Below are 19,252 nucleotides of genomic sequence, written 5' to 3' on the forward strand. Positions count from 1 at the left end.
GTGACAAATATAATGCTTACATCCCTTTAAACACATAATACCACCTCCTAGCCACTACTATCTCTAGGCGCTAGAAACAGTATGATTTGAATCCTTCTCTCGAATAAATTCTCAGCTTCCTAAAGCTATATGCCACTATTTAATAATGATACTATATATACATCCACGAGAACAGATGCCAGTATAAGCATATATTCATTTTTAAAACTGCATCAAATTTTGTACTCCTACAGCTCCTACGATACAATGGTCAGTACAGAACATCTGTACTACAGAGTCCAAAAAAAGATTTGATTTCAAGATTTCATGCACTTTACTAGGATTTTATACGGTAAATACATACATATAATAGTCTGTTTTATACACTTGCGTTCACTGCACACTACAGTGCGTAACTTGGTCAGTATTTTAGAGAATCTGGTATTGTACTTGCAGAAGCAAGCCAGCTTTCCAATATGTATGGCTTATTCTTGGATAGATAAAAACCTTTAATATATATGTATTCTAAGTAAGCAAAATTTCAGATTGTATCAGACTACAGCAATTCTCTCAATGTTCTGTCAACATAACAAGGAATATACAAGTCAAAATCAATAGAACGATCATCTTCCCTCTTCTTTATATTATGCTTAACCAACGCTTTTCAAAATTCCACTCCTCCTTTCGCTCAAGGATTTTTCCTGATTACCAGGATATTAAAAATATTGATACTTCATGCGCCAAAGGACAGGTAGTAGATTTTTTTTTCTTGAAGTAGTAACTAACAATTTTCTACCACTGATTTAAAGGGCAGCCTATTAAAACTAATTCTATTTTTAACTTAATCCTAAAAGACACACGACTTGAATGAAGCAGTAACAATGGTCAACCCACCAGTACCTCACTATAGTTGTTCATGCCACGGAATCATGCCAAAAATTAGTACTGACACTAAACTTTAGAAAGATGGCTATTTAAAAACAAGAAATGAGGCTGATCACCCCATGTCAAAAATGATAGCAGAAACAAGTGTTCAGAGATAACTGTCAAAAATAATTAGAATCAATAAGTGTCTGCTGTATCAGGAAAGACTGAAAATATTGGGACTGTTTAGAGAAAAGATGGAGGTACACCAAGTAATGAATGATATGGAGAAGGTGTATCAGACACTCCAAGCTACCCTCTTCTCTCTCTACAAGAACAAGGAGCTTTTCAATGAAACTGAAAGACAGCAAATTTAAAACTGGTAAAAGGAAATATATTTACCAGAATGCATAATTAATATATAGAATTCATTGCCACTTGATGTTGAAGCCAAGAGTTTAGCAGGTTTCAAAAAAAGGATTTATATGGCAAAAGAAGCCAAGAACATTAGATAGAATTAAAAACCCTTTTGCTTCAGGCAGTATGCCAACCGCAACTGTTAAGATGAAAACACCCCTATGAAAAGTTTCCATAATTGTCCACTGCATGGCTTCTTGCAACTCCCTCTTAAAGGTTCAGGTTTGATCAGTGCCAGGGACAAGTTACTGGAGTGGACAGGCCACTGGTCTGATCCATGAAGCGGTTTCCTCTACTATAGTGTACTACCCTAATTCTGTGCGTGAAATTCTCCAGCAATGTCCTAGATGTAATGACAGATTTCTCTTATTCAAAAAATTAACTGTGTCAAAAAGCTTTGTTTTTAATCCTCTTAGAGAACTCTGATGTACTACTTTAAGGTAACCCACAATGTGTGTGGATGAACAGGCCTCAGATGCCAGTCAGGAAGAGAAAAAGTGCAAAATAATGCCCAAAGGAAAACAAGGGCAATGGATCCTTTCAGTTTCCTTCACCCTCTCAGCACTGTAACTATTCAAATCTTGCAGGCAAATACCCCACACAGATATAACTTACAGAGAACTCTGACATTAATGGATGTTAAACCAAAATTATTTCTTCCAAACTCTCCAGAGTTGAGGGGAAGGCCCTTCGTAATGAAAAGAAAGAAAAGGGGGAGGCTAGAATGAACACTGAAGAAATGCAAACAATCTTTAAAGTTATTAAGCAAAGGAAATTTGGTAGCTGAGTGAATAAGTGAATTCCCAAGGCATAAGATCTATTTTAGAAATGTGTAGGTTTAAAGCACCCCATAGCGGTAACATGCTTGTAACATGTTACAGGCTCTAACTTGCTTTTGGATCCAAACAAAATGTTTAAAATCTTTTAGCAACCATGGTCAGTTAACCACATTTCACCTCTGCCAGTGAGCTAAGATGGCAGATGGCTGTGTTCCTTTAAACAGCACCATATTGTTTTGAGTGCAGGCCTTCTTAACCACAGTTGCATGCAGCAGAGTCCACCACACTGTGCTGCACCCAGTACTGTTGATGCTTCTCTGAACACATCCTTTTAGCAGTCGATCACTTCCCTAGGCACCATCGGATAACTGCCCTAATTATCCCAAAATTAACATATAAATATGCAAAAAGAACAGGAGGACTAGTGGCACCTTAGAGACTAACCAATTTATTTGAGCATAAGCTTTCGTGAGCTACAGAATTCAGAATGCATCCGATGAAGTGAGCTGTAGCTCACGAAAGCTGATGCTCAAATAAATTGGTTCGTCTCTAAGGTGCCACAAGTACTCCTTTTCTTTTTGCGAATACAGACTAACACGGCTGCTACTCTGAAATCTATCATATAAATATGGTGTAGCTGGTAGGTGTGGATACACAAAGGTGGCTCTGATGGCAGCACTAAACCATATTTCTTGGTATCTTAAGTGATCATGTCCACTTTCTGGTCACAAAATTATAATTAAAACTTGTAATGTGGACAGTGCCCGTTTGCTGCAGACAATGTTGAAGCCTCAGTTCTGTTTCCATCCACAGTTATGTCTGATAAACACAAACAGTTTGAAACAAATAGTAAGTTACTGAAGAAACTGATTTACAGCAAGTTTTAAATGTAGTGTCAATATGGAAAATTAAAGCACATTTGATATAAAAATGCCAATGCACAGGTTTTTTTAATCAAAGCTTCTTTTTAAAAATGGGTTACTATTCTTTATTAAACGGCTGATCAAACATCTCTGGTTTGTATAAGACAGTATCTATCAAAGAGGCTTCCAAGTACTAAACCATTCTATTTATGGTTGGGTTATTAAGAGCTCTAATATCCATTTAGCCGATATTCTATGAATATTGATAATTCCCCCAATTATAAATATTCCCCTTTGAGAATATGAACCTGTTCAGTCAAGTAAGAGGTATAATCAGATTAAAATCAGATGGAGAAGTAACCAAGTGCTATATTTTGATTTTGTCCTAAATTAAACTAGACTTTATCCTGTAAGTGCTGATATAGTGCAAAATTTACTATTTTTACAAAAGCTGCTTTGTCATCCTGTTAAATGTAATTCTTGTTGCAGGAATATGATAGAAAGACATTCTAATGTAAGTTAGTATATCTCCTCTCTGCAATATATAACCAAGAAAAAAAAATTAGCAGAAATGATGCAATGATAATGCTCATTAATATGTCTCAGCAGTTGACAATCAAGGAAACTTTGTTGGCTCACACTAGGGTAAGAGCACATAAAAAGGAAACAAAGATATCAACAGAAGTCTCATGACCAAACCTGACCCACTTTTTGTGGTCTTGTTATACTCTAAAAGTTGTAAAATCAAAATGAGAAACTTCATGCTAAAGTCTGAAACACAATAACTCCAAAGTAGGAAAAAAATACTCAAACTATCTGAAAATGTTTTGAGTGTTCTTCACAGTGAAAATTAAATGACAACTGAAAGACCTGCAGTGTTCTAGTCTCGACACTTGGCATTGCGGAGATTTTCAAAAAAACAAGGCATTAAAGAAAAAGTCAGGGCCTTTTAAGGAAGTTTATAAATAAATATTTTTATTTTTTACCAATTCTAATTGAAGTAAAACATTAATGCTAGGAGGCAAATTGCATTTGCAAATGTAAATATCTGTTATATTCAGGCAGAAGCTAGCTCTAAACTTTAAATGATTTGCACCGATGTTTAATAAAGTCTCAGATCAGACTTCCTTCCTAATGCATATTCATGATCCATCCAGCTGTATTCACAATAAACTGATTAACAGCATGCAAACAGACAGAAGGATACAACAAAAGGAGAATAAAAGCACAACATAAGCTATTCTTACTACCCTCTCTCCCCCTCCAAGTATTTTACCCTTTGTGTTGCTTTACTCCTTACCATGCCCTCAAAGCCAACTCTATAAAGATTTTTAGCGCCATTGTCCCATAAAACATATGCTGCACTGTGTGGGCTTGATGCACTCCAGTCCTGGATTTCAGTTACCTATTGAATTTAAAAATAGAAAAATGGGTTACAAGAGTTTAGCAACATATTTTGAACTTTAAACTTCCTCTACCACTTCTACCTATAGTTAAAAGCATGATATAGCAGGGTTTACTGAAGCTTTTTTTTTTTTTTTTTTTTAAAACCAGAACTCCAGGTCCCGCAACTCCATTTTATCATTTTCTACCAACACCAACGTTCATACACCTTAATTAATGCTATCCCTAGGAAATAAACATCCAGATTGCCACTTCCATAAGGTACATATTTTTCAAGTAAACTGGTTTAAAAATGGTAGAGAAGTACAAAATGAAATTTACTGGTTTACAATGCTTTTACAAGTCCTTACTAGAAAAAACAACTCACTGAAAATACCAAAAATGGCAACAACTTACTCTCAGCACTTGTTTTTGTTTTAAGCTACTTTGGTTACATCAGGCTGGTGGCCTGCAGGTAGCAGTCTGTATTATATGACCCAATTTTAATTCTAATCCCAGTCTTTAAATACTAGAACAGAAGGGGAGTGAAGATGAAAAGATTGGGTCTTTGTATTTTTTCTTTGCATTTCTGAAATACTGATGCCATGTAACAAATGCAACCCTGAAGAGGCATCCATAACACACAAGCATCTTTTTGAATGTATTGTCTTCATTGTCTTTCTCCCAACACTTACCCAAACGCCTCTCTCACTATTTGCTGTCTCCCTCTTTTCTTAGACCTCATCCTGAAAATATTTGTTCCTGTGCTTTTCTTTAAGCATGAAAATAGTCCCATTAGTTAAAGTTAAGTGAACAAGTGTTTGCAGGAGAAGGACCTAAAGTGTGTGAGCTCTTCAGAGCAGTAATGCCACCTTTGCTTTGTAACATGCCATAGTCATATATGGTGTTATGTAATTAAGCCACTCATCTCCAGATGCATTACCATGGCTACAACACCCATGATTACTACCACTGGAAAAAGGAGAAATATTTCTATTTTTCAGGTTTCATGGGGAAAATGACTATTCAATATTTATTTAAATTCCCATTTATTGCTTGTAACTTCCTCTGTGTAGATCTTTCATATATCAATGATTTATTTTAAATTGTTTTAAAAAATAGAAAATGTAATAGGAAAAAACACAAAAATTGTCAGGGAGATCTAGTCTCAAGGTGCAGTATCTGAAACTCCTTTTAACTTATGTTTTAAAAATTGGATTTCAAGTTTGTTGTTTCCCTTTAGTAATCACCGGATCCCCAAATAGCTAATTCCAGACTGTATACAGATTTTTCATCATACAAGAATACACAGTAACTATGCTTGCACAGCAAAATATTTTATTTAAATTATGTTTAGACAGCAAAATAAATTTGATTCAATACATCAATTCACTAAAACAATAAAAGTTACTCATTTTCTATAATCTCTCTTATGTATGTTAAAGAAATTGTACTATGCCTTACTTCCTGTTTAAAATCTACATTTATATCAAGTTCTTCTGGGCATATAATTAATTCTCCTGCATATTTTCTATGGTTTCTGTTTCCTAGAGCCATGATTTGTCAATTAACAGAACTGCATCTGATTTTATATTAAGTTCTAACATGCTGAAGAGGTCTTTATTCCAAGACATCAGGCTAGCACATAAAACTATTTCATGAACAAGTCAGTAATGTAGTACCTCCAACTAAAGAACTTCCAGAATTGTCTAAACTCCAAAAAAGCCAAAATCTAATAAAACTGGAAGATCCCCCAAAACAACAGATTACAAAGTAGAAACCTGTTAAGTAAGCACTTAAATTTTAAAATAACCTGCTGAGCCAGTGATATACAGAACAACTTGGTTTGTCTGATAGCAGTGAAGAGAAAGCAAAATTCCCTGTTGTAAAGGCTGATTGAGTGGGTATGTCTGAGAATGTTAGTTTTTACATGAACTCCTGAATGATCCTAAAGCTCACCCAGAATCTTTATTTTTATGAACATTCCAAAAACAGGGAATTCAGGTAATCTGCAAGTCTCATATTTTCAATTTTGATCATTTAAGCTCAAGACTACATTCTGTAAGAGTGGTTCTCAAACTTTTGTACCGGTGACCCCTTCACACAGCAAGCCTCTAAGTGCGACACCCTCCCCCCCCCATAAATTAAAACACTTTTAAAAAATATTTAACACTATTATAAATGCTGGAGGTGAAGTGGGGTTTGGAATGGAGGCTGTAGCTCGCAACCCCCCATGTAATAACCTCAGAACCCCCTCAGGGATCATGACCCCCAGTTTGAGAACGCCTGTTCTATAATAACTTACAGCAGTATAAGTGGTACCCCTTTAAAACAAATGCTTTAATGGTAAACAACATTAAGTTTCAGAAGTTTACAGCAATGTAATCTAAACACCTGTTACCCATAAGTAATATGTGATGTATTTTCTTATTTAAGCCATTTTCATTTTTACCTTCCCCCTACGTCCATTGCCACCATCTTGATCTTCCCATTGCCAATCAACTCCTCGTACCACCCTGGCACCTGCAAAGATTCCTCTTGCTGTAATTTTCTTTGATTTACGACGAGACTCTAACAGCACCCTAAAGTTAAAAATCAAATGACACGTTAATAAAAGCAACTAACAAGAGGTCCTGAAATGGAGCATTTAACCAACACTTAACATCACTGAACATTAAAAGAGCCTTCAAACTGAAAAGAACTAGGAAATGCAGGGTTGAGTGAGTAAGTTCATCTTTATGAGAAAGCTCAGCATATTGTATTGAAAATTTAGCATTCTGAAAAGTCACATGGTGAAAAGCTCTTCTTTCCATGTCTAAATTTTACTTTTTTGCCATTAATCTTTTAAGTAACATTAAGATTATTGGTTTGTATCTCCAGGGTTCCTGGTAGCATCATATTGCCAAAACAATAAAATGTATTAACACCTACATATGGGTATTATCAGAATTGTTAAGGTCAGTAAAGCAGCATGCAAACTCATTTATAAACAATGTATTTTTTCCACTGTCAGAGCCAGCTCTAAGCAAATTTCAACATCTACGTAAATCTATATTTTCCCCTAATTCTGTATCCTCTTTATTCTGGTAGTTATTGTGATACCCTGGCACCCCCCATATTCGTCATTGTCATATAATTATGGTATGTTTTGTACAAAGTATGCATTGTGAGGTATCATTCTAAAAGTCTTGATCTGTTGAATGTTAATATCCTGTTGGATTGTATGTGCTATCGTATGTGAAGTTATGAAGTTTTGCTACGTGTCTGTCACTGAAAGATGTTGTGAAGTTGGAAGCACCCACAACAAGCCTTTCAGGCACCACAATGAAGAAGACAGACAGTGCTAATAGCACATCAACAAAGACAATGGCCATGGAAAAGGCTTGCCCTCACCAGGGGATGCTTCAGACAGCCTATGGATAATGGCTGCCATGACTCATCAAGCATGCACGGGCACGTGACCAGACAACATGATTACTGAACTCCATTTTGATACATGTATTTTTCCAAAAACTGGGCTGGGAACTTGGCTTGGAACAAAAAGGGTTCCCGCCATATGGAAGAAACTATAAAAGGAGGAAGTGACATCACCAAGAGTACTCACTCCCTCTAAAACTCAACACCTGGACACACCTACTTTGATCTGTCTGCGGTCACTTACAATCACTCAAAATCTATATTTCTGTAGTTAATAAATCTATTTTATATTTTTTTACCTAAAACAGCGTGGTGTGAGTGAAGTGTTTGGGGAAAAATCTCAGCTCAGTTAACAAAGGCTTTGTGCTTATTCCTCTCCACATCGATGGAAGGGACGGACTGGGTAATAACTCTCATATACTGGTCACGTTCTTGACTGGGCAGGACAATATAGCTCTGGCATCCTAGGCTGGGGTGAAGCCTCTCTATTGTTAGTTCATGCATTCATGAACACAGCTGGGTGTGGCCCCTGCCTGTGGATGATGGTGTGAGTGCAAGCTTGGAAGGCTTTGCACCTTGTCACAACATCAGAGTGTGAGGAGGGAACCCAGACTGGTAAAACAGGGGGCTCAGTTGTACTCCAATTCCAGATGGCACCCCGGGTGGCAGGACCTATCACAGTTATATTTTGGTATCAGGCTATTATTCCCCATTGCTTTCATATTGGAGGTCATTTGACACTTTTTTTTTCTTCCTATTGCACATTTTGGAATCTTTCACTCAATATTTCAACTTGTCTTCCATCACTCTTATTTGTCTGTAGTGCAAAATTGTTCTCAAAATCTCGTCTCCAGCCCACCCTCAATTTTCTGCGGATTGTAAGTTACATGTCCCCAGTGGATCTGCCTGAACAGGGTACTTCCTTGACTGCAAGTGGAGGTAGGTGCTGGATCATATTAAAGAAGTTTTGTGTGTGTGTGTGTGAATAAATGTGAGATTGAATGGAATGTTATAACTATAACTAACTGCTTAGTATGATTCGTTCTGTATTCACAATAAATGTGGTATTTTGCCTTTTCCCCTTTAATAAGATCCTGCTGGTTTTTATTTTATTGGTATAACATAGGGACAGACCTGAACAGGTAAAATTAAAATTTTCTCCGAAGAGTCACCATTCCGAATGCCCATACTCCCCTATTCTGTTCCCTAAAAGTCACGATGGCATGAAGCCTGAGATTTTTTGGCAGACAAAGCATATCTTTAATCTAAGCAGAACCTTAGATTTCTCCTCTCCACCCCCACTGCCCCGCAACCATTTTAGGAAGAGAATAAAATTCTTCTGCTGAATTTATCACAGTCAGCAGATGAGGAGCCACAGAAGGAATAAGCTGCTATTGCAAACTATGCAAACAGCAGATCAAGTGATTAGTGATTTCTTCTACTTTTTCTGTCCAGCGAATGAATGAGAGTGACGGACTCCATAAAGAGATGTTTTGTTTGGAACAGGATTTTAGCCTTCTGTCAAAAAACTTTTAAAATGTCTACAAAACTGAGAGATTTATCAATAGTAGATTTGACATCAGCATGTAGTTCATCATACTATTCTGGACTCATGAATTAAATTGGCTGAGCTCTCAGCTTACCTTCACCCACTAATGGAATATCTCTAAACACTTACCTCTTTCGAACCTTCCCTCAAATTCCATGGCAAAAAAAAGTTACATATTTTCAGTTTATTTTTCACAGCTAAAGTGGCTCCAACAGCAACAGGTTTCTTGAAGCTAACACATCCTTTCTGTGTATATGAGCGGCATCATCAAGGCAGAAGTCAAACTGGGCTACAGGAAGAAGCTAAGGGGATGAGCACTAAGAGCGCATAAGTATATGGTGATCCTATAGATTGCTATCACTGCTTACCTCGGAAAACAAGACGAAAAGGGCATGTGCTGGAACAGACTAACTCACAGCAACATTTTGGCTATATCAAATACCTCCTTTTAAAAGGGACTGGAAAGTTCAACTATCAAGCAATATAAAAACAACAAGGAGTACTTGTGGCACCTTAGAGACTACCAAATTTATCTGGGCATAAGATTTCGTGGGCTAATAAATAAATAATAAATTTGTTAGTCTCTAATCTGCCACAGATACTCCTCGTTGTTTTTGCTGATACAGACTAATACAGCTACCACTCTGAAGTAATATAAAGAAGACCATTCTGCCTATCAATGCAATGGGATTTTAAATAGAAGCAGATTTGAAAAAAAAATATTTGTATAGAAATCAATTTCTCTTCCAGGTCACTTTCTGTGTTCTATTAAAGACCTGTGTTTGAAAAAGACATCTTCCCCTCCCTGACCCAACTTATCCTTTATGTCTCATCATCCAGCAAAGTCATAATTCTGTTTCTAATTCAGCTATCCTGTTGACATTATGTATTTTGGTGCCTATATACTACAGTGGTACAAACATCAGAAATGCACAGATAGGTGAACTGTTAATAAAGCAATTACTTTTGGCATTTAAGTGGTCATGGTTAGGCTTCAAAGATAAGTGAACAGAAAAGTACACTGCGGACTCTACTGGACAGTTTGGAAGCTCAAATTTCATGTCTCTCCAAATGTATACCTGCTATGTAAAAGCTCAGGTATGAAAACACTATACTTAATGTGTATTTGTTTCAGAAAATATATGAAAAACAGTCTCAGTCTTTCACAGAAAGAATGATGACTTTTCATGGACATTACTTGTATATGAAACTTTTTCTTTCACGAAGAAATACACTGTTCTGCCTTCTTTCCTTATCACAACCAGAAGCACAGCTAGTGAATTAGGACTCTGACACAGTAATAATACAGAATGCTGTAAGGAAAAAAAGAAATACTGAGTTTGAGACCATAATACTCAGCACCTACATAATGATTTTAATTGTAATTCTCAAAGCATTTAACAAAGGGAAAGTACCATATTCCCATTTTACAGAAAGAAAGCATGACAGAGAGGTTAAGTGGCTTGTCTAAGGCTGCAAAATAAATCAGTGGCAGAATCAGGAACAGAATCTGTGTCTTGAGCAAATATGTTATATCGCTTAACTTATAGTAACCAAATGAGCAGTTAGACAAAGTATTTATCTACAATAAATTACTTCTTGTATTTAAACTCAGGAAAAAAAAAAAACCACACATTTTACCTTTCACTTCCTGGTGTGGTTATTCTGTAAAAACGATGCCTCAAGTGATGTTTGTCCCCATGATAACAGACTGTGCATAGGTCATAATTTGTGCATTCAGCACATTTCCATCTGATGCCAATGATTGGTTGCTGTCGACAAGTATCACACATAGTCCCATCATGCTTGATACCTATGAAAACAAGAATGTAACACCAGTATGATTTTTAAAAATACTATTTAGATCTTTATTGCCATTAAAAATTAAATTAAATGTGTTATCAAAGAATACTTGAGCAAGCAGGTTCACTAGGGGCAACCATATTAACCCAAGCCAATCAAGGAATTATGGATGGGGGAAGAGGTTTGGGGACTATCCTTCATCTTTCTGGTTGCTAGTCCATGGCTGAAAGGTCCTTCCCTTCTCAACAATTAAATATATATTACTGACCACGTTTATTTTTTTCCCAGCTATATACTCAATACAGATATTCTAAGAGGAAAGATAATAAAGTTTCCCTTAACTTCTAGAGATTAAATTGTCAGAAATCCCCATCAAAAATACTAATCTCTTGGGCAGTTTTAACTGTCAGGCTAATTCTCTACTAATGGCTCAATAAGGAACTGTAACAACTACTGTGCAGTGACACAGTTTATGTTAAGGATCTAACAGTTGATGTTTTAGTCTGATTTATATTTAACAGCCGTAGGACAACGAAGGACCTTAAATTCTGTCCATCTATATTTTTAACCACAGTTTGAAAAATGTACTTGCCTGTGACCAGTAGGAAGCTCTCATGGACAACTGCCATTATTCAATAGAATCTATTGCTTGATTTTTAAAAAATTAAGTTTCTAGCTCTTTTGGTTATTAAGGCAACTTGCAAACCTGAACCACATGCAAACCGCTGGAGCGTTGTTTCCTAAGTCTGCCAAAACAGAGCTCCAAAGCCTCTCCATATGCTCATAGCTTTTCCAAGCTATAGCACAGTAAGAACCAAGCAGGCCTAAAAGTTTTCACTGCTGCTGTTCAGAACCCTGTGAACAGCAGTGAAATGCAGAAGAATCAAGTCAGCTTCACTCTACTGCTGTTACGAAAGTTATGAGCACCAGAAGGGATAAGCAGTGGTGCTATTCAGTAGTCAGGACAATGCAAAAATGAATGCTAGACAAGGGTTACAGTAGCAGAGAATCCGCCCCAGCTACCCAGCCTTGAGACAACTAGGCATCTCTGACATTAGAGAGGAAACAGACAAAAAAATAAAAGGTTCCTTCTCTTGTCCAGAAGGAACAGTGGTTTGGGAGTGAGGGTTTCAAATTTATCAGCCATCTACTAGCTAGATGCTGATTTGAAAGATGGAACCCTTTTACCAACAGCTTGAGGGAAAGGGACCCCGAAGGGGAGGAAGAGAACTGCCTTCCCACCTGGCCATTGCTCCGAAACAAGTATCCTCTCACCCCATCTTTTGTCATTCTTTGCCTATAAAGATATATGGCAAACATCTAAGCTTGTGTGTGAAGATTCCCCCAGACCAGGAACAGTGGAAAACAGTCATAAGGCTGCCTTCTGAGGACCCCTTTGTACGCCCAGGTATAGTAGGCATGTCATTTTTAACCACACTAAATGGTAAAAATGACTCAAAGGCACCAAACTCCTTATTTCCTACTTTGAGGTCTTAATGGAGTGACGCGGCCAACTGGACAAGTGAATAAAAGTGAATCCTTTTTGCTTGTAGAGTCTGCAAAATCTCTAACCACTTCCTATTCTGCCTCTTATGTCATCCCAGGGCCGACCTCAAAGGGACTTAAAGGAAAATAAGTTATTTTTTTCTCTCCTCATTGTTTAAATTCCTTGACTGATCTAAAATCATCCTCTTCCTTTTTACATCCCTGACTCAGTAACCCCCTCCACATTCAAGATTGCATCTTGTTTAGTGCAATACAGAAAGTTAAAATAATGATCACCAAGAGGCTACCAATTTATACTCCTTGAGAAAATGGGAAAGGGAAAGTGGGGGGTGCAGAGGGATTTTTAATTGAAGTTGGGCTACAATTGACTACTCTAAAAAAGTAATATGCACCCCACCTTCACATCATGCAAGATACTGATCAGCCCTACCAAGGAGAAAGGATACAGGCAGGGGGGTAAAGAGACACAGGACTTTTTTTTAAAAAAAAAATCAAGGTGATTCTGCAGCAAATGGGGGAATTAGCTTTAAAAAAACCCACTGTTTTAGTAAATAAACAAGTATGGAATTACATTATCAGCAGCATTCATCTGGTCAAAATTAATACAGAAGAAATATAACCAAAACACATGGTGTTATGATGAATCTCAAATATCTTGGCAATCCACAATTTCTCTCTTTGGTTGAATCAAGCTGTCTGTTGCTACATCAACATAAAACATTTTATTGTTCACTTAAATGAAAATAAAGTTTCAACAACTGAAATTATAAAATATTTAAGGCAGGACTTAACTATTAAGACAGGGGTTAATAAATGTGGAATCAGAGTAACAGCCGTGTTAGTCTGTATTCGTAAAAAGAAAAAAGAAAAGGAGTACTTGTGGCACCTTAGAGACTAACCAGTTTATTTGAGCATGAGCTTTCGTGAGCTACAGCTCACTTCATCGGATGCATAGCATATCGTGGAAACTGCAGAAGACATTATATACATACAGAGACCATGAAACAAAACTTCCTCCCAGAGTGGGGTGGGAGGAAGTTTTGTTTCATGGTCTCTGTATGTATATAATGTCTTCTGCAGTTTCCACGATATGCTATGCATCCGATGAAGTGAGCTGTAGCTCACGAAAGCTCATGCTCAAATAAACTGGTTAGTCTCTAAGGTGCCACAAGTACTCCTTTTCTTTTTTCTTTTTATAAATGTGGAATGTGACTCTTCAAGTTAGATTTTTTAATGAAGAGTCTGACATTTAATGCAATAAATTATTTATACTAACCATGTGCATATTCACAATAGAGAAGCAGAAACTCACTTTACAACTTTGACAGATCACAGATTAGTCAGTGATATTTTTTGATAAATCTTGCTTTATATTAACACTAAAAAAGTTCTGAAAATGGTTTTGAGATTTTTGTAGTTGAGATTTATGTATGTTTCCTGTTCCTTTTTTGTTTAACACAAACATATTTGTGGAAGAAAACTGCATAAATAGCAAACCTGTAAAAACTGAACAAGTATACAATATCATAGTGAAATATCACCATGATCGGAAATACAGCTAACACAAAAATGCTTCCTATGAGACAAAGTCAAGGCGCAGATTTGTTCTTTGCCATTTGAACACCGAATGGTTACAATCAGACATTATATGAGCACACAAGACCCATTGGGTCTCCATGATGGCATAAAGTCTATCCATACAGATGTCATGACTGGGGCCTCCATCTCTATTTATCCATAAAACAAAGAAGAAAAGGAGTACTTGTGGCACCACAGAGACCAACAAATTTATTAGAGCATAAGCTTTCGTGAGCTGTACCTCTAATAAATTTGTTGGTCTCTATGGTGCCACAAGTACTCCTTTTCTTTTTGCGGATACAGACTAACACGGCTGCTACTCTAAAACGAAGAAGTACATACATACAGCAAGAGCACGTTTCCCAAAACTGCCTCACTAATGTAGCTTGTCTCTGAAATGGAGGTGTCTAGCCGATACCTCTAGACATGGACTAAGAACTTCATTTCAGAAGTCACTGAACAATCTTCAGACAACACTGAGTTTTAGTAAGCAATGTTACTCTGGTCTGGAGTAAGATTGCTGATTAAGCGATAAAAGCTTCGTTTTCCCCCCCGTGATCCAGCAGGACAATTTTCATTTTAACCAAGACAGAAATTGCAGAAATGCTAGGGAATTGCAAGATTTGATACTTATGAAGCATTAATATAGCCTTGCAGTAGTGATTAAAATATATAGCTACTGTCAAACATTTAAAATAAGTAATTTTTAAATACATAGAGCATCTGTCAATTACTATGTGCCTACAAAATGCTGTATTCTGACAAGTGCACAGGCCTGTGAGTAGTGAAATCAAATTGTTAAATTCAGTGTTTTATATATAACTAAAACATTTTTGGAAAATAAACTTAATTATTTTTTAAGTCTAAATCTGTTTACACGCCTCAAGTTTCTCTATGATTGACAGTAGGAACAGATTTTGGCTTCAAGAACTTCAATCAACAGAACTGATTATACAAAGTCCATAGATTTTGTGGCAATCTGGTAGAAAAACTAGAAAGTTCCAACAGTGGAAACAAATCCACAGTGTGTATTATACTGAGAATTCCTTTTATTAGGTATTCAGAACAAGGAATGAATATAAAATTGAGCTAGCATGCTTGTAGTTATTTGAAAACCAACTGAATTTTTATGTTATAAATAGTATTTTAACAGTATATCTCAAAGAATTACAAGACAAGCAATTTCATTTCAAGGTCCCTATGCATTAATCAAGATGAATATCAATATTTTAAGATGAATAAAAATATAATTCCATGATTTTTGATTATCTGTCTAGACGCTGTAATGCACTTATTTCAGTGGTATATTATCCTGGTAGTAATGTTGGAGTGTAAAATCGGTTAATTTTATTATATATTATAATAAAACATCAGAGTTATTTGTATATCTCCAGAAACATATAAAACATATTTTGGGCTTGCTTTACTGCAGAATTAACTTGAACCCTGTCTATACACAAAACCCCTTAACTCAAGTATGGCAGTGCTCTTAACCTTAGTTGGCTGGCCCGTCAGGGGGTACAGGTTAAAGCTCAAGTTAGCACAATTCATCAGGTGCTAACACAACCACTTTGTGTAGTTCAACTTATTTCAAAGTATGGTGCTCTCACTGGAAGTAGGCTAACCTGCGAGGAGTTAACTCAAATTATCTACACTTGATTGAATTCTGCAGTGAAGACATAACCTCAGACACACTGTCAACTCAAATTTTCTTAAAATTTAAAAAATATCCAGTTTCTGATACAGCCCCATTCAAACAATATGTCCCACTTGGGCTTTTCCCCCCCTTCTTTTCCATCCCTTCCCTCTACCCCCCCACCCAACACTTTTCTTTTTCTTTTTTTTCTCTTAAAAAGGAAGGTTTTTCTGTTCCTTTGCCGATGTTTATAGTGGTCTTTTCAGTAAGGAATAGTGAGCAGACCCAAAATCAACATCAAACATGTTTGGGTGCACACCTCCCTTTGTGGATTCTCTCTCACTTGCCACTCTAACAGTACTAAGGTGCCGATTCCCAAATTCTAACACCCTCCTCCCCAATTTCTTGCTATTGTTTGTATTACAATAGTACTTAAACATCACAACTGAGATCAAGGCCCCTTATGCTAGACAACAGACAATCACACAGTGAGAAAGTTTCATCTACATAAGACAAGAAGCCAGCATAGAGGTGACATGACTTACCCAAGCAAGGTCACACAGCAGGACAGTGACAAAACACATTAGAACCTAAAGGTCCAGAGTCCTAATGCTGTCCTATCTATCAGACTATACCACCCCCCCGCTGCATCCCCTTCTTTCCAAATTCCTATTGCTTCCACAAAAGGAACTGTGACATGAAGAGATTTACCACTCAACCCCAACTCCAGCTACCCCCTGGCTCCACACAGGTGTTCTATGAAGAGGAGACATCCATTAGCCTAAAACTCAGAAACAACAATTCCCCTAACTCCTCTTTTATTGCAAACACCCTCATGTGGAGCCTGACATATGAAGCAAACATATGAGCTTCTCCCAAACAAGTGCAGGAGAATGCTGTCATCAGGCTAATACATGAGACAGAAATAAATACTATCTACAAGTTAAGTCAAAAATACAAAAACTGAAAAATAGCAAAAAAAAATGATGAAAACCTCCACAGTCACTTGCAACTACAGTAGCTAAGAACTTTCAGATACATTTCAAGTTGACAATACTCTTTTGAAGTCTACACATTGGATCAAGAACAGCAGGCATTTAAGATACCAACCCTGCAGACACATGCAAATGCTTAATTTTAAGCAGGAGCAGGCCCACAGGTTTCAGTAGGATCATTCATGTGAATGAAGTTAACCACAAGCATAAACATTTGCAAAATCAGGATCCAAGATTGAAACACACACACTCTCTTTCCTTATTGTTTCTGTAACAATTCATAAAAAATTTTCAGCTTACGTTTCTAAACCATATCCCTACTGAATACTCAGTCCAATCCTACCACAGCAAAAGGATATGTAGAGAAGAACAGAGCCACATTTAGAATCATGGGTATCCATCTCAAGTGTTCAATATGACTAAAGTTTTTTCTCTATTGCACATTTGTATTAACAATTTTAATAAGTTCTGTGTTTCTGTATCTTATGAAGTCTGCTAAAGAAATTAACAAACATCATAAGCTTTCTACATCATTTCTCTTTGTATCTATAATTTGGACCAGTGGCCTTCTCCTCCTCCCATTCATTTTCTCTTCTCAAGGCAAAATGCAAATATGAGACATGAAATGAAAACACTAGGAATTCCAATAAATCTGACCAATTATCCTTCCTCTGAACCAATCCTGTCAGGTAAGCTTATGCCCAAATTTTAATTTAAAAAAGAAGGGGAAAAAAAAGAAAAGAAGAGCCCACTAGGATTTTTCTTTTTCTGAAAGTTTAAATGAAAACAGGGGGTTTGGCTTTTGTTAGCCTGAACATTCCCTGTAGTATTTACACCACCAAATTTGCCGCACAGTGTCGGTGTAGGAGAACATGAGAGTTAAACCAACAGCTCTAGACTCATTGTCCAAGTTGAGTGAATTCAAAGCATAAACAGATAAGCAAATTTTAAAAACTTAATTATTTTAACTGAGTTTTAACGTTCTCTGGCTCTTTGCATAGTAGAAATAAAGGGTAATGTATGTAAGATATGTTTTAAATTAGCTGATGTGTTAAGCTCTAACAAAGGGCTGCTGCCGGACATCTTCCTACCCTCAATACAAAGTGACTGAACCAGTTTGAGAGAGATTTTTAGAATAAAAAGTAAAGATAAAAGAAATCTTGGGTCCCCACCGCCTCCCTCCAACCCCACCCATTCCTGCAGAACTGTTCCCTATTGTACATTGACTAACGCTTTATCTAATCACGATTTAAAAGTCCACAACAGAGACGTCCAGGCTACTTCCCCTACAGCCTACAACGCCCCGCGGCTGAAGTTCATCCCATCAGTTCCAACGGGAGGATTTCGGACCCTGGAGAAGAAAGGAGAAAGAAACCACTGGTCCAGTCCACAGCACCCCCGCTCTGACCGAGCACCCCAGCCCCTCTTGCCCCTTGCCCAAACGGGGCGAGAAAGAAGGGAGCGCCCTGCCCCGCTCCGCGGCCGGGCGCCCTTACCGGTGGGGGCGCTGTCCAGGATGCGCAGGTCGTAGGCCCCCGAGCAGCGGTAATTGGCCGCGGTGCCGTTGTCCCAAACCACCACCACCTCCTCGGGGCTCTCGAAGCTGCGCACGGTGCCCACGTGGCCCTCGCCGCCGTCCTGCTTCCCCCACTTCCAGTCCGGGCCCCGCACCACCCGGGCCCCGACCCCCTCCACCATCACGCGGTTGTTCCGGGCGCTGCTCATGCCGGGGCCGCTCCTCGCGCACGGTGGAAGGAGGCGGGGGCCCGGCGGGAGGCCCGGCCACGGGGAGCGTCTCCGCGGGGGCTGCACTGGGGGAGGGGAGCGGGGCCTCTCCGCTTGGCCGGGGCAGCCGGCCGGTCGCTCTGCAGGGCGGCGGGGGCAGGATGCGGGTCGGCGCAGGCGCAGGCTCTCCCCCCGGGTCCCCGCGCTGGGCGCTCCCGGCTCGAGCCGCTCGCCAGCCGTCTACACGTCCCGGGGGCAGGAGCGAGCCTGACGCTGCCTCAACCACTACATCCGGGCATCTCGGCGGCCGGGAGCCGGAGGGCGGGGAGATAGCGAGACCACCATCGCCGCCTCATCCTCTGGCCGGGAACACACACGGCGCACGCGCGGCCGCCTGGCCTGCCCTTCGTGGCGCATGCGCGTCTGAGGCCCCTATGCCTGAAAGGAGAACGGTGCCACGCAGGAGCTGGACGCTCATCAGCGCCACCTAGGGAGAGGAGTCGAGCGTTGCACACGGCATTGGGGGGCGGGGGGGTGCGTGGACCGCCCTGGCTTCAGTCCATTGGCAGGATGGGCACCACCCCAACCTCTTTGATGCAGTATCATGCACATCCACTGCTCTCTGTGGAGCTTTACATCTCCTGCGGGTAGTAAAAGGCCTCGTTCCCAAAGCGGGGCCTCTAGCCAGTACACATACGTAATAAAATAGTGGTGCCTTGCACCCCACTGCAGCTGGATATTTTTAAGCTTCCCCCCAT

The 19,252-nt window shown here is 38.8% G+C and overlaps 1 protein-coding gene across 4 annotated transcripts in view; it reads right to left on the reverse strand.

The window, feature by feature from the left end:
* MIB1 (MIB E3 ubiquitin protein ligase 1) overlaps positions 1-18,891 on the reverse strand; it is a 99,957-nt gene extending 81,066 nt beyond the window's left edge. For all 4 annotated transcript variants that reach the window (XR_005224353.2, XR_005224352.2, XM_037892759.2 and 1 more), the window contains exons 1-4: positions 18,266-18,891; positions 10,893-11,064; positions 6,738-6,867; positions 4,203-4,307 (exon numbers count right to left, since the gene is read on the reverse strand). Coding sequence is in view for 2 of the 4 variants with exons in the window: in XM_037892759.2 (XP_037748687.1) it covers positions 4,203-4,307; positions 6,738-6,867; positions 10,893-11,064; positions 18,266-18,494 (636 nt within the window). In the remaining 2 variants the exon portion in view is untranslated. The remainder of the gene's footprint in view (positions 1-4,202; positions 4,308-6,737; positions 6,868-10,892; positions 11,065-18,265) is intronic.
* Between the last annotated feature and the right edge of the window lie 361 nt (positions 18,892-19,252).

This window comes from Chelonia mydas, chromosome 2, assembly GCF_015237465.2.
Source record: "Chelonia mydas isolate rCheMyd1 chromosome 2, rCheMyd1.pri.v2, whole genome shotgun sequence".
NCBI lineage: Eukaryota > Metazoa > Chordata > Testudines > Cheloniidae > Chelonia > Chelonia mydas.